This window comes from Martes martes (assembly GCF_963455335.1).
Source record: "Martes martes genome assembly, chromosome: 13".
NCBI lineage: Eukaryota > Metazoa > Chordata > Mammalia > Carnivora > Mustelidae > Martes > Martes martes.
In genome coordinates, this window is record NC_137901.1 from 25,359,282 (window position 1) to 25,383,579 (window position 24,298).

Here is a 24,298-nt window from a genome sequence, read left to right on the forward strand (position 1 = left end):
CTTGCCGCCAGGAAAAGCCACATAAAGGAACATCTTCTCTTTTCTTGCCAAGCAAATGTTTCTGCTTTGACCTGGAGGGGACTCTTTGAAGCCAAATAATGATCCAGAGGCCGCTGAGCTGCCCTAGAGGTCATGGGTCAAGAACTAGACTGAATTGTTCCCAACATTTTTAACATGTTGAGAGAGTGTGTGTGTGTGTGTGTGTGTGCGCGCGCGCGCGTGTGTACATGAGCACGCATGGCCCATTGGGACAGTTGGAAGAGGGACAACTGCCCCTCACATGAACACCCCCGACCAGCTGCTGGGCCCTGGCTGGGCTGGGTACGGTGTATGGGCGAGGACTAGGAAGGACATGCTTTTCATGGCCAACTTTGCTAAGGGTCCTTACAATGAGAATCCCCCACAACTGGCACGCTTTACAGAGGCTCCCTGACGTTGCCATAAGAGGAATCTGGTGTGAGTGCGTGGTCGGTGACCAGAACAGGTAAAGGAGGTCAGGCACTAGTGCCTCACTCAGGCCTTGGAAGAACGTGGGGGATCCGGCAGCAGCTCTTCTTCTCTGCACATTCTCTCTGCACCCAGCCCCTCCTGGACTGCAGGGGTCTCTCGGGTACAAGGACCCCTGACTCACAACACCCAACTCACAACTAGAATTCAGCTCCTCAGCCCCATACCAGGGACGGGCAGCGGCCTATCCTCAGGGCAGGGATGTCTGTGTGGGCCTCAGTGTTCCCAGGTGCAAAAGGAAAGGAGCTGCCTTCAGCGACACTGAGGCTCCTTTCAGGCCTGGAAATCCATAACCTGCTATGGCCTTGTGGCTGCTTCCACCTGAGGAAACAGAATGCGTTACTCAGCCTTCTCGGCTGTGAGATGTTAACCTTTAAGGAGGATTCTCTTTAGCTGGAAACACTCTACACTCAAAGCCTGGCCTTCTAGAACATGAGCTGGTGGCCTAGGTTTTCAACTCAAGCCCGTTGGTGACGTTTGCTTACAAAGAGGAACAACCTGCGGCCGACACCGGCTCTGGGCCGCTCCAGGAGACAGTCCTCACCTCAGTCACCATGGATCTGGATGGTTTTTGACAATTTTGGGCAGAGGCTGTCCAGTGTGAGGAAGGAGCTTCTCTTTCTAATTTGCACAAATGGCCATTCTGGCCAGTGGCAGGCTGGTCCAGGTTCTAGAACATCTTTCACTTCTTTAAGGGCCAAAAAAGGACTCAGACGCCCACCCCATGGCTCAGTATCTAGAACAGGGACCAACGGGGGGATGGTACATGGGATGTCCAGATGCCATGACAGAAAATCCTTCTCCTGCATGGTGTTCACAAAGGCCCAGTTCTTGTAGCATCCTTGTGACCAAGCCTCCGTCTCTCCGTGGCCTGGACCCAGCAGGGCTGAGCTGCGGGCCTCCGGGAGCGCTGTGTGGGATCAGTGCTGCTGGTGGCCGCTCCGATGGCCTTGGTGGGCTGGTTTTGGGTGTGGGAGAGGCAGAGCCCGCTGCAGCTGGGAATTAAAATTCCCTTTCTATGGAACATTTTACGTGCAGTTTAGTGATGAGGCCGTTTCAAAAACACCTATTGAATCAGATCCCTAGTGAGACTCCAGACTGAATGATTAAACAGACAGCCTGTGAGCCTTCTGCGAGGACCACTTCTGAGAATTCGTTCTAATGAAACTGCAGGAAGTATGGGGAAGAGCAGTGACCTGTGCATCTGGGGCCCCAGATCTGTGGCTGGAGGGGCTGCGTGCCCTTGGGCACAGCCCTTTCCTGGGGGGGGGGGACCTTCGTTTCCTTGGGGAGCAGGATGTGTTCAGAATGCTTTCCTTATGGCTTCAAATTGAGGAGTTGGGTCTCCAAGCTGGATGCCCGGAGACAGCTTTCAGCTCTTGCCCCACGGACCCACCCGGGTTGCTCCTTGCCCCGGGCACCAGGCTGAGGCAGCCAAGTGGCTTACGTACTCTCAGCACATCTATCTCGGTACTCATTCTCGGTGTCCCCTACTCCCGGGCCTGCTCATATCTGACCCTCCCCCCGCCACCAGCCCCATTCCAAGTATGCCCCGGCTTTACCCTGCTCCTGGGGGCCCGAGGTGACAACCTGTCCACGGAACGGATCCCTGCCAGTGAGCAGCTGGAAAGGGAGGGCTTCCAGGAAATAGATGTACCCAGAGTCCCTGCCCTTCAGGGCTCTGTGTTCCCGAGACGAGAACAGCACACAGAAGGGCCCACCAGCCACTAGGGTTGGCTCTTTGGGGTGCCATCCTTTATCACGAGGGTACAATGCTTGTTGCGCCAGCACAACTAGCCTGCCTGCCCTTAAGGGCACACTTGCTTATTTCAACACTTCCAGAAATGAGCAGGAACTCCCAAGTAAGGAGATTCAGCTACCAGAAGTTCTACAAAAACGGTTTTCAGGAACTGCAGAATGCGTGGATTGTTGACATGCAGACTGGCAAAGGGCAGGGACAGCCTGTACTTTATGTGAGAGCTTCTGGGAGCCAGTCCGCCCCTGGGGGTAGGTGGGGGTCAGGCTTCTTAGTAACGTCAAAGAGGAGAGACTGAGGCAGCTGTGGAAGGAGACGGCCCAGCAATGACCAAAGGACCTGCAGCTTTTCCGGGGAAGAGGCCGCCTTGCTCCCCTCCTTGGCACCGCTGGCTCACACATCGCCCTGGCACTTAGCAACTATCTACGGTTCTAGGACTTCCTGAGCCCCCACCATGTGTCCAACCCTGGCCCAGGTGAGGTACCAGACAAGAGCCTTGCTCCCAAGGACCCTGGAGACTTGCTGGAGGCAAGTCGCACTGGGCAACGGACAGCGAGGCAGGGTGTTGTTGGAATCCTACATGGCTGGGCCACAGAGACTTATCCTTGGGTCCTCCATGGGAAGCATCTGCCCTGATGGCTCCTGGCTCTCGGGTGGGAGTAAGCCTCTCTGTAAGGTCTGAATCCAAACAGATTTTCTCAGGGACCTCAGACGGGGTGTGTGTGTGTATGTGTGTCCGTCTCAGAGTTCTTTGAACAACAGCAAAGGAAAGAATCTATTTACTCGAATTCAGGTACATTCTGCGCTCCCCCCAGCCCCTTTATATTCTGATCCCAATGGCTACGTGCCCAGGGCCTCTGCCACATACTCGTTCTCTGGACAGACTCAGACACAAGCATCTGCTCCCACTGCTGCTCCCGACAAGTATGTGTGGCTCAGTGTCCCCTTCAATGATCTCCCTCTTTCCCTGATGACTTAAATCCAACCAACTGGACTTACACCTCACATAGTAGATGGACTCCGTGCACTTATTTCAAATTTTCCTCTTTAATTAATAATAATAATAATAATAATAATGACTATAAACCTACAAAAACACAGAGAATGAGAAAAGAGATTTCTACCAAGTTAGGGAAGACAGAATGTGGGCAGAGTGGCGGGTAACTCCACAGAAGGGGACATGAAAGAGAGATGTGCCAAACCCCCAGGGAGCTCAGAGCTTGGAGGGACCAGGGACCACGAAAGGCGGGGGGGGGGCGGTGTTCAAGGTGCTGAGAGAAGAGTCTGGATATGGACTCCCCAAGTGTCTTTCCCCACTCCACAGAGCCATGCAATGTCCTTTCATCCATCCCCACCTCCAGGCAAGAGATTTTATTTTCCAGAGAAGCTCTGATCTGGGGACTCAGAAAATGGGAGCGAGACATGAATCAAAAGTCAGGGGATTCAGCTGCAGTGAGTACACCTAGCACCTGGATCTGAGTTTCTAAAAACTGTCCAGTAAGAAGGAACTGGGTTCCATGGGTAATGGCTCCCAGGGCTGGGCTGGGAAAGCACCAATAAACCCAGAACCACTTCTTGTGCCAGCAAGCAAAGAAGTATGCAAAGAATAATCATTCAGGGCATTTCAGAAATACACAGAAGTGATCTGAAGGGGCTCTTCTTTGTCAAATCCATAACCATTAGACATCCAATAGTCACGGATTATAACCATTAGAAATGTAAAAATCCATAAGCCAAGACATGTAAGTAAATGCATGAATGAATGAATGAGTAAATAAGTAAGAGAAAGGAATGATCTTCCTTACAGTAGAAAGTCAACTAAAATATATAGATGGAATTAGAAAAGTCACCATTTGTCCACAAACATGAAGCTATTTCAGGCAAGAATCATCAATGAATGCTAAAGCGAGTGGATAGAAGTATTTTCAGAAACAGTGTATTGACACCGTCTCAAATAGCTCCCTGCAAGACAGTTCTTAATTGTAAAGGGAACTTTCTAGAAGTTCCCACCTGGTGGTCCATGTCACAGTCATCAAATCAACATCTTGGGCCTCCTGATACCCTGCACGGAGGACCTTGCCTCTTCTGTGGCACTCCTTTAGGAAGGGCATACTCACTTCCTAGGAGTCATCAGACAAACCCAACTCGAGGGACATTCTACAAAATGACTGGTCTGTTCTCTTCAAAAAAATGTCACGATCATGAAAGAGGAACCTCAGGAGACACGACAATGAAAAGCAAAGTGTGGCTTTCCCCTGAGTTCTAAATCCGAAAACACAACCCAACAACCTTTTCTTTAGCTAAGCGATCAGCGAGACGACTGGCAAAATGGAAACAAGGTCTGCAGATTATGTAATAGGGTTCTATCAATGTGGACTTCCTGATTTTGACCCTGAAACTCTGATTATGTAAGAGATTTGTCCCTGTGTTTAGGAAAACACATGGAGGTATTTAGGGGTAAAGTGACAACATGTCCACAACTTGTTCTTCAAACCATCAAGACGAAAATAAAATTACGTAGAGGGAGTGGTAAAGCGCGTGGGTAAGGAGGCGTACAGGGTTGGGCCCAGAGGGTGGCAGAGGCTTCAGTCCTGTTTCACAGGAAATGGTATGAGGAGGCTCCGAGGTATGAGGGCAGGATCACCTGTCCCTGGGTCAGGGCACTGGCCTCCTCCACTGGAAACCCAGATCCTCAGCCCCCCTGCTCCAAAAGTCAGAGCACTGAACCTCAGAGAGAAAGACCAGGGCTGTTTTCCGGACACGATCTCAATGTTTGGCCTCCCCATAGTCTGTTTGGCTGGGCCCGCGATTACAGTACTGTTATTATTTATAGTCTATTTAATAGCAACTTTTGATTACTCCCTTTGTAGGCCGAAGTTAGTGTTTGTTGTTTTATCCCCAGGTCAGCTTCCTCCTGCCACCAACAATGCGTCAGGGTCACTGCCTGCTGCCGGCAGAGTCTCTGAGCTCAGGGACAAACTCCCTTCAACACCGGCCACCATCCCACACCCGGGGCCGGCGAATCAGCCCCCCATGCAGCAACGGGATCCAAAGAGAAGAGACAGAATGATTAGCCCAGGGCTTCCTTTTCCTTTCTGAACACACAAGTTGCCCCCACATCTCTACCCCAGGGGGTGGCTTTGACCCCGTGCAAGTGTGCAGTGTCCCTGGGGGCTCTTCTGAGGCTTCTACCTTTCATACTCAGGAAGGTAATGAGCCCCCCCCCCCACTCCCCAACCTGCAGGGGCTCACCTGGCACTGTCGGGGCCAAAGGGTCACCCATCTGGGGTATGGCCAGTGACAGGACCAGGTGCTGGAATCTGGAGCACTGTTTCCACCTTGAATCACTCAACCCTCTGTGAATCCATATCCTTGGTTGTCTAAGAGGGCAAGAGTCTTGGTCTTTCATGGGAGCAAAATAATGACAAGGAACAAAAAAACAACCAAAGATTTTGGCAGTGAATCGGAGATGGGTGAGGTCAATTACCCATGAAGCTATCAAGAAATCACGAAGACAGACAACAAATCTGTACTATAAATATTAAACTTGCGAGGAGACCTGATGTCACCTGTTCCCCACACCAGAAGTGGTGGCTCTGATGCCAGAGATGTGGGATGAACTGCATGATATAAACGTATTAAAATCAACAAGTCACACATCTTAAACTCACACGGTGTTGTACGTCAAACATATCTCTGTATTAAAAAAAAGAAAAAAGAGCAAGAAGACATAATTAAGAGCCAGCTGCTTGTAAGTAGGTTGTAAAGCACTGGTTTTCAACCTGGAACAGGCATCAGGATCACCCGTCAGGATGGGAACATACGGATCGCTGGGCCCCACCCCCAGAGTTTCTGGTTCAGTGGAAGAGAAGGGGCCCCAAGAATCTGCATCTCTAGCACGTTCCCACGTGAGACCAAGGCTGCTAGTCTGGGGACCCCAGTTGGAGAACCACTGTCCTAAATGTTGCAAAGCCAAATGGGATGTTTTCAGTCCTTGGGATCTGGAGTGTGTGTCATAGGGGGACATGTGGGAGACACACAGGTTTACTGATGACATGGGGGTGGGCAGCCCTTCTCTACGTCTATATTAAGCACTGGAGAAGCCCAGGTGAATCAGCAAGGAAACGCTTGTCCGGGAGGGGTGCACAGAGGACGTGACCTTCAGGCAGAGTCTTTGAAGAACAGGGATATGGCAGGCAGGCATGCAAAAGAAGCCGGAAGGACATTTAAGGCAGAGGGACCGGTGCCATTAGATCAAGGGCCTATCAGTTAGTCACATGGCTAAAGCCCAAGTTGGTGAGTGACAGGAGAGAAGTCTGGAAGACTGGCAGATACTGGGCAGAATAGGAAGTCTGGGGTATTCCCATAGGCCTCAGGAAAAGAGAATTTTTCAGCAGGGCAATCGGAAGTTGGGTAAAACCTTTACCTTTCTGGGTCTCACCTTCCTTGTCTGTGTAATGGGGTGATGGGCAGAAGGTCTAAGTAGGCCTTCGCAGCCCGGACATGCTGTGATTCAGTGGGGACAGCGGGAGGGAGTGGGACCTAGTGGGAGCTAGTGGCCTCACCCTGCTAGCAGCCCCTTTGCCAAGCATAGGGATTTGAGAGCCATTCAAACATGCTTGGTCTGTCTGTCCATCTGCTGAACCGAGAACCCTGGCCCAGCCTGGGAAGTGGAGGCCGATGACTTGAGGTATCACATTGCTAATCTCTCCTGGGCAAGTCCTCCCTCCCCCAGGCTTGGGATTGTGCTGCAGCTCACAATGGAAGGAAGAGGGTGTAGGAGGGAGGTCCCCGGGCTGACCCTGGTATTGTTCTTGGGCCAGAAGAAAGCTTCCTCCCGCCTGGCCATTGCAATGCTAGAAATGACGACGTCCAGCCAGTGAGAGTCAGCGCGTCCTGGGGGGGGCCGCCTGCCGTCGGGTGGCCTGGGAGCCGGGGCCCATTCACAAAGGCCTGCTGGAGAGCACGTAGCCCCGTCCGCTCCCACCCCCTCTGCCTGCGGCCTCTGACTACTCCCAGTGAGAAGCTGGGGTAAACGAAAATAACTGGGCTTCTCCGCCCCCAAGCTCACCGCCGCCAGGAAGGGGAACGCGACCAGAAATGGCACACTGGCTAATAAAGGAATAATGGATGCTTCACACCCTTAGCAACACCTTCCTCTTCCTCTAGCCTCAGCTGCTCCTTGCACAGGCCAAGGACAGAGGAGGAAAGGTGCTGGACCAGACTGCAGCCTGGTCTAACAAGGATGGGTTCAAGTCAGCAGGCCATCACCAAGATGGCTGGGTGGTGGGGGGTGGGGGGTAAGGCCAGCCCTAGGATGGTCAGTTGGGCTGCAGGTAGGGTGATGCCATTCGTCTCGTGCTTCAGGGCCTCTCCTATAGGACTGTGGCATCATCAGTGGGTGGGGGTATGTGTGTAAAAGTCTCTGGGCACTGGTAGCCAGGGCACCCATAGGTCAGCTTAGGGCCTCTCACAGCTCTGCTGGCCTCCTCATCCCAAGCCCACGTCATTCCAGAGCAGGGCTGGGTAGGGCAGCTCTTGTTCTTAGGGAGATGGCCTGGGCCCAGCCGTGGCCTTGGTGGAGGCAGCGTTCAGTCTGGCCTTGCTTGGGCTGGCCCTCCTCGCCCCCAGGTGCTCCCTCCCACCTCAAGGATCAAACCTGCAGGCACTCAACCAAGGATTCTGGACATGGTCTGGCCCAAAGCAGGGCATGGACCAGATGACCTCTCTACTGGGGGCAAGTCCTGTTTTTAAGGGACACTGGCCTGTCTCTAACAAAGTCACAAAACTTAATTTCCTGGCCACTGAGGGAAGATGTGTATGGTCCTAGGAATTCCGTATGGGTCCCAAGAAGAGGACATAAGGATTGGTTGCGCCCTGGCCCTTGACTTCCTAAATCCTCCTTCCATCATGCATTTTGTTGCACAAGAACATTAGACTGAGTCCCTTTTTGGTCAAGTCCCAAAGCCTCAAGGACCTGCACCAGCAGCTCTCTCTACTTATAAAAATGTCCCTTCTGGCACTTGGACACCCCCATTGTCCACAGCCTCTACTGCTTCTGAACCACTACTCACTTACTTCCAGAGCCCCAAATCCCAGACCTTTTCTTTCCTCTCTAGTGAACCCCCCTAGCCACCTCCCCATGATCCAATTCAAGGTCCACTTCCTCCAGGAAGCACAAACACAAGGAAAGGTGGGAAACAACTGGAGAACCTCACAACTGGCTTAGAATCAAGCGTCCAGGAACTCTCTGAGGCCTGGGGTGGGGGGGTCTGCTTTACTGAGGACAGTTCCACGAAGGAGGGAAAGTGTGAATGGGGCCATGAAAGAGGGGGAGATCTGGGCCAGCGGGGTAGTAAGGACAGAGCAGGTATAAGGATTAGGGTGGGCGTAGCTGGTGAGGCCCTGCTCTCTACTTGGCCTGAGTCCTACACAGGCTGACCATTGTTCTCTGGGAGCTCGGTCTTGGAAGGAGCTGGGGAAAGTCAACACAATCTGTACCCCTGTGCTCCCCAAATCACAGAAGGGCCCCATGGGATGCTTCCTAAGCTTCGTTCCTTGCCTGTTAAGCTCAACGGTTCTGTCCCTGCTTCTAGTTATCACTATGCTACTTAGTAAGGCCATTTCATGTACGTAGAGCAGTTTTTCAGTTTATAAAGAGCGGTCATTATGTAACTTGGTTTGTATTTTGACCCTTAAGATAGCTTTGCAATGTAAGTCAAACAGGTGTATGATTCCATTTTATTTTATTTTTATTTTTTTAAAAGATTTTATTTATTTATTTGGTAGAGAGAGAGAGAGAGATCACAAGTAGGCACAGAGGCAGGCAGAGAGAAAGGGGGAAAAAGACTTCCCGCTGAGCAGAGAACCCGATGTGGGGCTTGATCCCAGGACAACCTGACATCATGACCTCAGCCAAAGGCAGAGGTTTAACCCACTGAGCCACCCAGGTGCCCCATGATCCCATTTTATAGCTGGAGAAATGGAAGCTGGAAGAGAATGATTTTGGGTGACCAATGATCTGTGAGTCGAACTGAAGTGTTCTCAGACAACAGAAGTTGAACGAACCTCAGGATTTTGGTCTTTTTTTTTTTTTTTTTAACACTTAAAAATTTTTTTTTCAGGGCTTTTTTCTCTGTATTTCCTAGGTCAGTGTTTGACAAACTTTTTCTGTAAAGGGCCAGACAGTAAATATCTTCGGCTTTGCAGGCTGTAGGGTCCCACTGTAACTACTCAGCTCTGCCTTGTAGCACAAGCGTAGCCACAGTGAGCAAACAGCTGGGCGGACTGTGTGCCAACAAAACTTTATTTGCAGAAACAGGCTGGAGGGCTGGACTTGGTCTGTGGCCAGTTTGCTATCCCTGTCGAAGACCCTAGCCATGTTCTGGATCATTGAAGTGGTTGGGAAAGGGAGACGGTAGTCTCTTGGGCCCCCTAGAGCCAGAAAGCACTTGCTACCTGTTGTCCCAGCTCCTTGAGACTGCATGGGAACTCACTCCAGACTTGGCCATAGTCTGCTCCCTAGGAGCTTCCCTAGCTGTCACCAACAAAAGTCTTCATCCCCAAAGTGGTGACTTCTTGTAAAAAGACTCACAAACAACAAAAATAAAAATAGGCTTGCCTCACAGAGCACGTTGCCCCATTCCCAATGGGCCTTGCTACCTGGCGGCCTCGGACAGGAAACCATGGAATGAAGAACTCCTGGTATCCTCCTTTATTGTACGGGGCACCTATTTTTGTCCTGAGGGAGGAAGCACTGGGGGGAGTGGGGGGAGGTGGCCAGAGAGGCAGAGGGAGGGGGGTGTCCTAGGTAAGCATTCCTCTTTGATAGCTGATGCACGATCTTGGGTCAGCAGGGACTGTAGGGGAGGGCATTAGAAACTGACTTAAAAAAAAGGTAAAACCCATATCTCTTCCTCTTTTAAAGGTGTCTGTGGGGCTCCTCTCTCTCTTTCCATTTTTAGTGCCTTCAGCAAGAGAGGAAAAAAAAGATATCCATTTTCTTATTCTTGCTTATTAAGGAAATGACATTCACCCTTAACTTGCCGTACGTGACTACGGTCACCTAGAATACAGAAAATGGTTTTCCAGCAACTCCTCCTCCTCGTCGACATTCCCTACAAAGGGGTTTCAACAGAGTTGGGCTGCCTGAATTCCAATTTCCACTCCCCACCTATCAGCCATGTGACCTGGAGCAAAGTATTTGATCTCAATTCTCTCATTCACATTAATATCTCTCATGGCAATAACAGTAATACCTCTACCCTACAGGGCTGTTCCGTGAACTCAGAAAGGATGGTATGCAGACCCTAGCTCAGACAGTGCTCGAGCCCCTGTGAAGGGGGCCCAGGCTCGGGACTGGGGTACTGGGAGTGAGTCCCTCATTCAGGGCTCATTCAGTCATTGGCCGAGTATTTCATGAGCACCTGTACGTGCCCGTGTGTGGAGCTTACATTCCAGTGGGAGCACGAAGACCATGAAATAAATAAAGCAAATGCACGATGAATGCGATGAAGAAGAATAAAGTGGGGGAGGGGGGCGAGGTGTTCAAGAGGCCTACTGAGAAGGTGACATCTGACCAGAGACAACCTGCTCCCCAGGGACCACGCAAGGATAAGCAAGATAAGAAAGAGGAAGCGTGGTCACAGCTCCTGAAGCGCGGAAAGCACTTGGCAAGGGTTTGCAGTGTTCCTACCGGCGCGGGACAGTCGTTGCGTGGTCTCTGAAGGAACAGTGGGAGAACCCCACGTCCCCGGCCGTGGGAAAGGAAGCCAGCCCTGGCACTCTAACTCAGTCCATCATGGCTAAGACAGTGCCTCTCCCCGGAAAGGTGCTCAATCAGTACTGGTGGGCCGAGTGAATGACGCCAGACCGTACCTCCCGTGAGACCAAGAGGGGCCGTGAAATAGCGCTTGGAGAAGATGATAGGCCTGGGCGTTCCAGGTGGGGCTTGGTTTTCATATGACTGTTCCTCGGCATCTTGGGTTATTTTAATATTCCTGATGCCTGTGAATGAGCATATCCTAGAAGTTTCCAGAAGTCTTAGAACAGAGCTGGCATAGCTCTAGGGAACAATAAAGTCACTCCTGCCCAGCTGGACAGCTGGGAACTGGGCTAGGACAGCTTCAATCCCACGGGGCGGCCCAGGCCCACCAACCCTGTTTCCGAATGGCAACAGCGCCACCTGCTGGAGGAACAAGGCAGCTCGTGCACAGGCCACCATTTTTATTCCACCTGGAACGGGTGGGAGGAGGGGGCCGGTCATCATTCAGGAGAGCAGTGATTTTCATTCTCAAAGCTCATTTGCCCCTCAGAGAGGTGGGGTGGGAGAGATTGTTATCCTGTCTTTATTTGGGGCCAAGCAGGGGGATGGGGTGCTTAACTCCAGGCCTCACTGTCCCCTGCTTTAGCTGGTCTGTCCCCTCTGTGGGTCCTGTGTGAAGAGATTGCCATGTACACTCTCATGAGGTGTGAACTCCCACTCCACCTTCCCTGGCTCTGCTGGGCCCCTCAGTGGAGAGGACCTTAGGAGCACGCATGAGGCCCGAAATCCCATGTGATGTAGTGACCCTCGTCACTCACCCACACGATGGTGGGATTATACAGTATCTACTACCAAACTAGGTCAGTCACCAGAGGATCAAAGCGAGGGACCCGACCAGGTCACAGTGAGCTCATAATTAACTGCAGGCAGGCACAGAATTCAGTTTCAAAATTTCCTCACAGGAAGGCAAAAAGGGAAATCAGTTGGGTTATGCAGTTCCTCTTGTCAGACAAAAGGCAGCGGACCTCACGTTTGTCTGACAGAATTCAAGAAAAATGATCAAAACATGTCCTTATAGAAAGCCCTGGGCAAGACGCAGGATAATTCAAGAACAAGGTTTCTCAGCTAGGGTTTTGTACAAGACATAGTAGCATCTGGGGCCGCGTGGGGAACAGGGAGGCAGCCTCTCCACAGGGCCCTGAGGCTGTGTGGTCCCCTGCACTCCAGAGCCTGAGGGGACATGGGCGAGAAGCTGCTCAGCGAGTGACCCCCTCTCAGGGGAAGGAGCCTTGGGGTGGTGTCTGGGCAGGAATCTGACTTCTTCAGAGTCTATTCCCTTGGCTTCACATGAACTTAGCCAAATTTAGCTTGGTCTGGATTATGGCACTCCATCTTTGGCTTCAAATAGTGCCTGTTCTTTTCAAGGGCAGAAGCCAAGGCTCCGGAAGGCCCCAGGCCCCACGCCAGTGGGCACCTCCCCTGCAGGCCCAGGTCAAGTCTGGTGTGGGGAATGCTGCCTGCAGCCCTCACTCCATGGGAAGGCACCCTCCTTGTCTATGCGGCTGATAGAGGCTTAAGGGGTGTGCCTTCCTGGGGGTGGTGGGGGGAGGACTGCTGGAGGGATGTCGGGCCTTTGCACAGTGGGGCACATTTAGGTCAGATAGATATGTCCTTAAAACCTCTATGTGACCACCTCCGTTCCTCATCTTGTCCCTTGTTCTGGCCAGTAAGGGCCTGAGCCTTTATTTTATTTTATTTTATTTTTGCACATTGAGTACCAGTAGGGAGGCCAGGACACCTCTGGCTGCTGGGGATAAGGGACTTGTGAGGCAAATGCCTGCCTAAGGAGCCTCCAGAGTGGCGCGCTGGTGCCCTCTAGTGGGAGCAGATCACAGTGCAGCCGGTGTCCCCCATGTGGCCGCTGCACCAGGCTCTGTGGAGCTGGGACCCACTGCTGCGGTTAACAAGCAATGAGGACTGCAGTGACCACATCACTGGGACGTGGTGGGCTGGCTAACCCCAGTCCACTTTCACGCAGCTCCCAACAGAGATGCCCAAAGTGCAGGCGGAACCCCTGGGACTCCATTCTAGGTCCAACTGTGTGGGCCTCAGCTTCGGCCCTGTTCATGACTGATGAACCCCCAAGTCCGTGTCGCCGCGCTCAGAGCCTCCAGCTGCCCTCCCCCCATCAGCAGTGTGGCGGAACGGTGCTCGCCCGAGCTCCGTGGAGGCGGCTGAGTATTCACAGATGCTAAGATGTGGCTGCTGGCTATCACCCAGGCCCTCAGTTACCACGATAGGCAGGCAGACCTCGGGGACAATCAACACCACCGGCATCAGCCCTTATTAGCCACCTAAACACCTTTTATGGGTGAAGAACTATACCAAGGAGACAGGGGCACCTATCTGTCCTGTTCCCAGGTCCTTGGATGCTTCCAGGGACTTGGCCCCAGCAGTCCCAGCGATAGGGGTCCCTGAGGATCCCTCTGTGGAAATACAACCAGGCAGGGCCATCGGGGTAGGGGTTTCTCAGCTTTAACTGGAGGGGAGTTTGGTCAGGTACCCAGGTGACAGCATCTGACCTGACGGAGGCAATACTACCTAGGACCGCTTCCTGTGACGTGCACCCCATGTGCGACTCCCAGTGAGAGATAAGCCAGAGCTCCTTTGAATAGTCGTTAAGTCTGGGGATCACTGGAGTCAATGCTCCCTACTTAGCCATTCATTCAAGTCCCAGAGAACAGCTTCTGTAGCAGCATGGAGGAGGCAGGTGAAGTCTGCAGGGAGAGCGCCCAGACCTCACCCACGAGGTCTCAGACCTGGGGCACGTTCCAAGACCTCAGTGGATGCCTTTTAAAGCCTTAAAACCTCAGACAGTACTGAACTGTACACACACACACACACACACACACACACACACACACACACTGTATTTTCCTGGACACACATACTATGATTAAGTTTAATTTATAAATCAGGAAAAGTAAGAGATCAAGAACAATAAGATAGAACAATTATACTGTAATTAAAGTTATAGGGATGTGGTCTCTCTCTCAAAATCTCACTGTACCATACTCACCCCTTCCCGTGACTATGTGAGGTGGTAAAAGGCCTGCGTGAGGAGAGGCAGTGAGGTGGAGGGCGCGGGCCCCGTGACGCTGGGTTAGGCTGTCACTGACATCTGCTCCTGCACCTCAGCTAACCGAGTCCAGGGAAAGAGAAGCTTCAGATGCGGGTAACTACTGAAATTAACCACTAACCTGTGGAGGAGGTTAACTAACGGTGGTTAACTAGCGCAGATTTCTTTCTACTCCTCAAACTCTGACTTTTGTTGAAGCCCATTCATCTCTGCTCGGGCCCAGGACTCTGTGGGAGGGCTGGGGGTCCCCAGGCTATGGGTGGACTTTCTCTTCCCTTCAGCGGTCTTCAGCTGGGTGCACAGTGTCTCCTTGGTGTATCTGGAAATCCTTCTGGCGGTCACCATGGCTGCTCACCCCTCCCCAGTGACCAGCTTTCAGCCGCCGAGGCCAGGAACACGGAATATCCTACATTACATGGGACAATTTCATCCGGCTAAGTTCTGTCCCGACCCAAAGGCCAATAGCCAGGCTAGCTGACCCCGAGGACCCAAGGCTGGACGACTCAGCCAGCCAGCTCTGTCTGTGGGGGGCTCTGAAGAATGCTAGGAAAACTTGGAGAAATCATCCCAACGTGCTCTCCTAGGGCCTCAAATGCCACTGCCACAGTTGGGTTTGGGGATCAGGAAGCCTGTCAGCCTTGCCCTAACAGTGCCCGTATGAAGTACAAACACCCGAGAAGAGGAGTCATGAGTGTTACCAGCTATAACTCTAGGAGTTCGACTCTTACTGGTAATTTTGATAAAATGGCAGAATGCACTGTGATGCTTTAAAAAAATACACATTCCTGCATATGAGTCAGTGGGTGTGGTCACCGGCCCCAGTGACCCCTGCCTGTTGACAGTCACACCTTTGTGCAGTCCCTTCTGCACTGGACCAGGGTTGGTGTGTTTGCAACTGACATATGGCATGTGGCAGAGGGAGAGCATGTCATTTCTGAGACTCTGGTACGAAAGATCAGGACTTCTGTGTTGGATGCTCTCTCTCTTTCAGATCACTTGCTTTGGAGGAAGACCACTGCCATGTTTGTGAGGACACTTGGCAGTTTAGGAAGAGGCCCGCGGGGCAAGGAAATGAGGCCTTGAGTCAACAACCAAGGCGGAACCGAAGGAGCCGGATGAGGGGACCATGATGGAAGGAGGCCTTCTGGCCTCAGTCAAGCCTTCAGATGGCTGCAGCCTTGGCCATCAGCCTGATGACAGCTTCAGGAGAGACTCCTTGAGCCAGAACACCCAGCCAAGCAGTTCCCAGATTCCTGGCCCCATGAATGCATGTGGGATGGTAAATGTCTGTTTTTTTTTTTTTTTTTTTTAAGCTGTTAGATGTTGAACCCTTTATTATGCAGCATGAGATAATTCATGCAGTGGGTCTAGGGTAAGACCAGAAAGTTGTAGACTTAAAAGCTTCCCAGGCAGATCTCACGTGCAGCCCAGGTTCAGTACCATGGGTTTAGGGACCTAACTGCTCCGAGTTTTCTGGGAGCAAAGCTGACTCACAGTGGCATGTGTGCATGGGAGCATCAAAGCCCGGATGGCTGTGTGGACCCCCACTGCATACAGAGATGAGGGTGGGGAAGACCTCCACAACCAGAAGCCCCTAAGACTGAAGTGTCAGACGCGGCCCCGGAGAACCAGGAGTGTTTGCTCACTTATTGTTCCCTGGAAGAAAGAGAGAAAATGTGGAATATGCCCTGGCCTGATGATTCTCACCATCGGATTAGTAGTAGAACCATTTCCTCCAATGAAACAATTCACAGTAGACTGGTTTAGAGACGCCAGCAGAGCAGTTCTGGGTGAGCCCAAGTAGGGGCCGCTGAAACTGCTTCTCCAGCCTCCCCACTCCTAGTAGGACTCCCAAGGCAGCTCTGAAAAATCCAAGAGCTTCACAGTTTGCAGACCTGTGATCTACTCCAACTGAGTCATTCTACTGATGAGTAAACTGAGGCGGAGGGAGGGGAGGTGACAGCATTTCTGAGGTGGAAGTCTGCAGCTTGATTCTCCTGACTTCTAGTGCAATCTTTCTGCGCTGCCTGGGAGGTCACTTAGGAAAAGTGCCCAGGGTGGGACACAGGGAACTGCTCCCTCTCCTGCCTCCGAACCAGGCCAGGGGAGCCCACCCTGGGAGGGAGCACCAGGCACTGTTCTCAATGCTGCACATGAACTCGGTACTCAATCTTTGCCAAAGCCCCTCTGAAGTAGAGACTGCCATTATCTTCATTTTACACAGGAGGAAACTGAGGCAGAACAAGGATAAGTAATTAGCCCAGTTCCTTGGCTTAGTCAGTGGCAGGGCCAGGATGCCATGAAGTCTATGTCTGGGGTCCAGATGCCAAGCCCTTAACTCCCGAGCTCTGCTGCCTCCCCCAGCCAGGGGCACAGCTCTTCCTGCCCTTCAAACATAAATGAAAGCCCCTCCACTCTGCTCCAGGGAGCTAGGAGACAGGCATCAAATAGGAGAAAGAGGTCATACCAGTTACCTTCCTGGCCAGGATGTCCCCCGCTTCTGGCTCAAAGGCCACCAAAGAGTCAACACCTCACCTAGGGCAGAGGAATGTGGATTCTCACCTGGATATGTGTCTCTCAAACAATTTTTTCTATCAACCATGAATGCTGTAGGCATTTAGGAACAGAGCAATAAAATAGTAATTTCTGAGTACTTTACCCTTTAATCTTTTGCACCAAAGCTAGCTTTATATTAGCGGTGATAATTGAATACAGATCCAGCCCAGAGGATGCTCTGTGCACTGGGATACTCCATGCCATTGACCTACACACCATGGCTGAAGATATGGATTCTTTTTTTCCCCCAAACTTACAGCAAAGTTGTAAGGACAATACAAAGAACTTCCCTATGCTCCTCACTGAGAGTCCCTGACTGTTAAAGCTCACCATTTGGTCTTCAGTTCATCTGTGTATCTACTTACCTATTATTTTTTCTTTCTCTAAACATTTGAGGACAAGCTGCAGACCGGAAGTCCCATATCCCTCAAATCCTCTACTGTGTATTTCTCAGAAACAAGGGCACTTGGCTATATAGCCGTCATCTAGCCCTTCAGGTCGACACCGACACCCAGGCATCACTACTGCCCCCACCCCAACCCCGATCACCATTCACATTCTCCAACTGTCTGATAAAGTCTCCCGGTCCAGAATCTCAGCAAAGAACACACATGGCTTTCAGTCTGCCTCTTTAGGGACCTCCGACCTGGAAGATTCCTCAGTCTTTTCCTGTCTTTCATATATAAGCGGTTCAAGGGAATGGTCCTTACATTTGTTTCCTTATGATCAGACTCAGGCCATGCTTTCTTAGCAGGAGACCCCTCAGAAATGCTGTTGGGTGCTTTCCGTGCAGCACACCACACAGCACACGGTGACTACCCATCCCATTGCTAATGATGTTAACCTCAGTCATATGGTCAAATTAGACTCTGGCAGGTTTCTCCACCAGAAGGTCACACATGTCCCTTTGTAATGAGGTGAGCCCTATGTGTGCTCCAGTCTGGTGCCTGGAAGAGAATTTCTAGACTGCAACACAGGGGGAGCAGTCTACACAGAGCCAAGGGGTCTCAGTGAGTTATGGGAACATAGTTCAAAATTCAGGGAGTCTGAGGCAACTAGAATTTGCAAGGCAGAGCACTAGAGAAGAGAAATCCAGAAATCTGCAGACCATCGTGTCTCTGGCTAAGCACTAATTTATGCATGTGTGTATGGAAACTTCCAGAGCCAGTAGAAGGCTTCCTAAAAGGAATGGACAGAACAATCCCCTGAGATCACACAGGGCTAGAAACAGTCTGTGTTCCCAGTGGATGAGGTAGAAACACTTCCATTGGGAAGCAATCTCAGAAGGGTATTGATTCAGTAGTGGAGTAAGAGGTATCGTAGAGTAAAGGCCTTCCACCTAACAAGGCTTTAAAAACAAGCCTTGAAAAGATCAAACTCTTCTGAAGTAACTTTACTGTGTTCCAGAACAATCCCCTGGATGCATAAATGAATACCAACAAAAATCCAGCACCCAACAATGTAAAATTCCTAATACCTGGCAACTAATCTAAAATCACCAGGATGCACACAAAACTATTTCCAGGAGAAAAATCAATGAATACAAACAGACACTAAAATGACATGGATGGCAGAAGTAGTAGAGAAGAACCTTAAAACAGTTACTATAACTATATTTCTTATGCTCGAGAAGATTGGGGAAAGCACAGGCATGAAGAAGAGAGACAGGGAAGGCAGAGAAAAAAAGATCTAAATGGAACTTCTAGACATGAACAACACAATATCCGAAATGAATAATATCCTAGACGGTATTAATGGTAGGTTAGGCTTTGCAAAAAAAGACTAATGAACCTGAAGACACAGCAATGGGAACTATCCAAAACGAAGCACACAGAGAGGAAAGACTTAAAAAAAAAATTAGCAGAGTTGAGGAGCCGTGGGAAAATAGGAAGAAGCACAGCAGACGTATCATTGGAATCCCAGCAGTGGGAGGAGATGGTGGCTGAAGTTTATCCAAATTTGATGAATAGATCTAAGAAAGACAATAAACGCCAAGTGGAAGAGACAAAGAAAAAACCAGCTCAAGGCCCATCCTCTTCAGATTGCTGAGACCTTGACTGGGTATTTGATCATCTCCCATTAATGGGCTTGAGGCAGGAACACTGAACCCACAAAATGGGACAAGCACAAAGGGAGCAGGGAGAGAATGGGTGAAGGTGAAGTGGCATGAGATTCAGGTGGGAAGGAAAGCGGGATGTGGTGAGTGTGGTGGCATATCAACTGGCGGGGTGGGCTCAGTCACCTTGGAGACTGGTTCTCACTGGGCTGTGGCAGGTCCCAGTGCCATGGCCAGATGCAGATTCCTACTATTTCTGCACCAGAAACATCTAGAGAACTCAGATCTGCTCTTTGCTGAGTGGATCCTATTGTCCCAGAGCCTGGCTTAATTCAGGGAAAGGAGCCCAATCGATGATAAAATCAGCAAACACAGAGGACACCTGGAGGCTGGCAGGACAACTCCGCTTTTCAAAAGCCTAAAAATAGCCCCGACCACGCTGGAAATCCCAGCAGTCCCAGCAGTCCCACTAGAACACACCGCAGGATGCCTCGCCTGCAGAGACTTCAGGTCAAGGGACAAAAAATTTCCAAGTGCTTCGAGTTGCCAGAGCACGGCCCCGTTTCACCTCTGGGGGCTCTCAGGCCTGCCACTGACGCCTACAGCACAGCCAAGAGTGTGTTACCACACGCATCACCATGGGACAGCCTGGCTGTCGGCGGGCACCCACCCCTGTCCACCTACTGCTGCAGGGACACCCAGTTCCACCTTGCTGGAACAAGGGGCCAAAAGAACATGTAGGCTCTGCCCAGACCGAGGATCAGGACCTGGCTGGAGGGGTTGGAGACTCTGCTCCTGGACCTACCTGCCAGGCTGGAAGAACCTTCTCGATGTCGTTCAGGTTGATGCTGTCCCCGTCTTCTAGCTTCCCTTTTCCACACCTAGACCAGAAAAGACAGAAAGGCACTGAAAAGTTGGCAGGTTTATGCATCCTATCCCGGCCCAGCAAGCAGAAAGAGCAGACACCTGGCCCTGCCTCCCGAAGGCCTGCAGGATTGGTCAGTCCCGTCCTGAGGAAACAGCCCTGGAGAAGCGTGCCCTCCTTCCCCAGGCCTGGCAACATGGGCTCTGCCTCGAGAATGGAGGATGTTGTACAGGTGGGAGTGCTGGGATGAGTCCAGGGGCAGGGAGCACTAATGTGACACTCAACGGGGAGGTTAACAGAGGTCCCAGAGCTCCCTTTGATCCTTCCAGGCAAAGATGCTAAGTTCCTTGCTGACGAATACCCCCAAACCTGTCACAGCTCCTGCAAAAGCCCATCATCTCCCCCATTATACCAGAGGGACAACGAATAAACAGAAAGACTAAGCAACTTTCTTGAGGCCACACAGGCCCGCAACAGGGATTTCTCCTTCCTTGGCCTGCCTCTGGGCCAATCCAGCAACCCCTCTCAGATGCTGATGGTTTGTCTTCATGCCCTCTGCAGGCAGCCCTACCATCAGGCCATAGACATTGGCCTCGATTCGCTATTCATCACCCACGTCTCCTGCGATTGAAAGACTCTGGGACCGGACTGCCAGGCTGGAACCCCAGCTGCATCCCTTACTAACTGGGTGATCCTATGTGACTCACTTAACCTCTCCGGAAGTTCTGGGGATCAAGAGTAGTGGCAGGAAGATTAAATCAGTTCATGTATCTAAGCGCTTAGAAACATGCCTGGTACTCACGTACGTGCACACCCGTACGCCCCCATATACACACATCTGTATTTATATACCATATTCAATGGTACGCATATTATTATGGTAACTATGGGCAATAATTACATCAAATTCTAATAAGATAAATACGATAAATACATTATTCCCACTAGGGCTACTACTCCTAGTACTAATATGATTTACAACTACCTTACTACTATTCCTACTATTACCATTTTGCTACTATTTCACTGCCACTGTCTTAGCTGCTGCCGGGGGAAGAGCGTCAGCACGGAGACTGATTAAGAGCCTAGACTCTGGAGCTGACCTCAGCCCACGCAAGTTACTCACTTCTCTGTGCCTCCTAGTTCCCGCAATCTGTCGAAGTGAGGATAATAATACTCCCGCCTCCGTAGGCTGGGTGAGTTTTAAATGACGTGAGGCGAACACTTGGAACGGTGCCCAGGACGGATTAGTGACCACTGCTCTCACTGTTACTATTAGGGACCCAGGCACCGTGAGGTCCGCCCGGTGTGATAGCCACAGAATTTTCCAGCTGCAGAATTAACGCAACTCTCAAATTTCAGAGCATGTATTTGTTCAATATTTACTGAGCATCTGTTGTGTTTCTGGCCCTGTCAACTTCCCCTGGAGTCATGGAAAAGAAATCTGGTGTAGTTCCTGCCCTCCACAACTCACAGCTCTTGGGAAACAAATCCTCAACTCATCTGACAGGGCAGTGAGCCCGATCACCAGTAGGCGGCAGCATGTGATAAGCATCTTGAAAGCCTTACAGACAGAGGAGTCCAGTGGCTGCATATCCCAGAAAGGCTTGGGTGGAAGAGGGTAGGAGGACATGATCTACGCCCCTCGTTCAACAAGTGTTTCTGTGTGGGCTCCGGCTCGGGTTGGGCCCCAGTGTAAACAGTGCATAGACTGGGCCTCTCAGGGCAACAGAGGGCAGCACGGGAACCACGAGGAATGTTGCCCAGACCATCCAGAGGCATCCAGAATGGTCTGGGGCAGACAGAGGGAGACAGGTCCTGAGCTGGCCAAGCTGAGAGTGCAGGAGAATGTCCTGGGAAGAGGGTGGCAAGGCAGTGGTCTGGAGCTAAGCCAAAGTATGGGATGTCAGTGTTCCTGCCAGCGGAGTGTGGCGGGGGAGGGGGTGGGTAAGGGGGCAAGATGGTGCTAAGAGGGCTGGGGCCTGGGCGCCTGGGTGTCTCAGTGGGTTAAAGCCTCTGTCTTCGGCTCAGGCCATGATCTCAGGGTCCTGGAATCGAGTCCCGCATCGGGCTCTCTGCTCAGCGGGGAGCCTGCTTCCTCCTCTCTCTCTGCCTGCTTCTCTGCCTACTACTTGTGATCTCTGTCTGTCAAATAAATAAATAAAATCTTTAAAAAAAAAAAAAAAGAGGGCTGGGGCCTGAAGGACAGCTTGGTTCTGGGAGGTGGAGCTGGGGTGGGAGGGGTGTAAGGAAGGTGTGAGGGGCACGTCTCCCCGACCCCAGCCTCCTGATGCCCTGGGCTGCAAGCAGACAGGGAGGCGGAAAGAGGTCTGGAAACATCTGGCTACCTTCTCACTACAGGCTGGCTGGTGAAGGTACCGATGGCTTGCCTCTGTATTTCATACACAGCATGGCAGTGCGAGGGAGGAAGCTGGGGACCATTGGCTGACTGCAATGGCTGACACCCTCTCCCCCAGGTCACGCGTGCCACCCCCCACCTCTGGACTCCCAACTGCCCCAGGCTCCAAGCACACACTAGACACCAGCTTAGCTCAGCACAGGCGCGGTCTTTCAACCTCACTTCAGCGGCCCCTGGGGGCAGAAGGGGACCTTGTGCAAGGAGGGCTGCTGTCCCCCTAGACCCATCCTGTCTGGGGTTCGGAACTCCCCGGAGGGACTGCAGGTTCGGAGGGCAGGAGGTTGCCACAGACCAGCTGAGTCACTGCTGCCAACAGGGTTTCCAAGGCAACAGTCTTCTCTGATTTCTGTCCCTCCATGGAAACATGGTCTGCGGGAAGCCTTGGCAACCAACCTTGGTCCCCTGCTTCTGAGGGATGCTGCAGTGGCTGGGCATGTGGTGTCCGTCCCCAGAATGGCTGGCCACTAAGGGTGACACAGTTCCTGCCTTACCCACAAGGTGGACACCGGATGTTACACACAGGATCCCCGCCCGCCCCTCAAACCTGGGGGGCCCGGGTGTCACCTCTGCTCTATCCCATTCTAATAGGGCACCTCCATGCTGAAGGCCACCTCTCCTCTCTACCCAAGCAAAAATGCTCTAGGGAGTTCTGATGGAACCCACACAGGGGAGACAATGGAAAAATGAGCCATGGTGAGAGCCTGGGGTCCCCTGGGAGAGTACAGGCAAGTGATGGGTCTCTCCCCAGAAAAATTTCCACAAGCACATGAGTTTGCATGGAATTTTAAGGGGCTTAAGCTGCTTTGCAGATACTCTGGTGTGGTGACCTGGGCACTGGATGGCATCAGAAGGCCTTAAATCATGTCTCTCTACTTGGGCAAGTTAGTCTGCCTCTCTGAGCTCGTTTCTCTCCTCTCTGGAATAGGGACAAGAGCATCTCCCTCCCCAGGCTGTTGCTCATGACCCTGGTGAGACCGGAGTGGCCAGAGAAGGGATGCCTACTAGGGTGGGGTGGGGAGCAGGTGAGAGGCAGTTACGTTTAACATAACCAATAATCTCAGTTATGTTCAGATCTGCAGTGACAGGAGCCGGAAGTGGACAGGAAGGGATTGGAAGGAAAAGTAAAAGTCATCAGTATAATAAAAAAAAAAAAAAAGAGGAGAACAACCAGTGTTGGCAAAGATGTGGAAAAATCAGAAGCCCTGCTTATTGCTGGTGGGAAAATATTCAGCCTCAGTGGAAAATCGTTTGGCAGTTCCTCAAAAACTTAAAACATGGAATTACTACGTGTGGTCTTATGATTTATAGAAGATATATTTGGTCTTTTTCCCCAGTCCTGGTACAGATCTCCTAAAATCCTTGGAATTCCTTAAGCCAAAACAGAGATAATGATGTCTTTCGTTATGTTAATGTGGCGACTCTGGCAAAAACACTTAGGGAACCTAAGGGAGGGGCCTGTGTGACAGGGGACCTAACTTTGTGATGGGAGGGTTAGAATTTCCAGTCCTAACTCTGACTTCCAGGGAGGGGAGAGGGGCCGGAGGTGGAATCAATGGCCAATGGCCAGTGATTCGATCAGTCATGAGTGTGTAATGAAGTCTCCAAAAAAGCCCAAAAGGACAGGCTTTGGAGGGCCTCGGGGAGGAGCTCACTCAGGGATTCTGGGAGACTGGCACTCTGGACAGGGCACGAAGCTTAGCAGCTTTCCCCATCCCTCTCCTATGCATCTCCTCCATCTGGCTGTTCCTGAGTTATATGACTTTATATCGACCAGTCATCTAGTGAGTAGTGTTTTCCCAACTCCCGTGCCTCCCACACCCCAGCAAATCCATAGAAGCCAGGGAGGGGGGTCCTGGAACCCCCAACCTAGAGTCAGAGATCTGAAGCACAGGTGACAGCCTGGCCTTTTGACTGGCATCTGCAATGGGGGAAAGGGACAGTGTGTAGGACTGAGCTCTCCACCTCAGCCTGTGGGGTCTGATGGTGTTTCCAGGTAGATGGGGTTAGAATTGAGCCAAATCATGGGACACTCAGCTGGTATCAGAAAACTGCTTGGTGATGTTGGGGAAAAAACACACACGTGACAGAATTGGTGGCACAACTGGACCACGTGACTCAGCAATTTCATCCCCAGGCCCAGACCCAAAAGAACTGAAAACAGGGACTGAAACAAATACTTGGACACAAAGGTTCATGACCAAATCATTCACAACAGCCAGGGCGTGGAAAGAACCCA

At 51.5% G+C, this 24,298-nt stretch overlaps 1 protein-coding gene across 5 annotated transcripts in view; it reads right to left on the bottom strand.

The window, feature by feature from the left end:
- The window catches only part of CTIF (cap binding complex dependent translation initiation factor), a 279,914-nt gene that overhangs the window by 148,058 nt on the left and 107,558 nt on the right, over positions 1–24,298 (bottom strand). For all 5 annotated transcript variants that reach the window (XM_080821450.1, XM_080821446.1, XM_080821448.1 and 2 more), the window contains exon 6: positions 19,584–19,659. In XM_080821450.1, the coding sequence (XP_080677576.1) occupies positions 19,584–19,659 (76 nt within the window). The remainder of the gene's footprint in view (positions 1–19,583; positions 19,660–24,298) is intronic.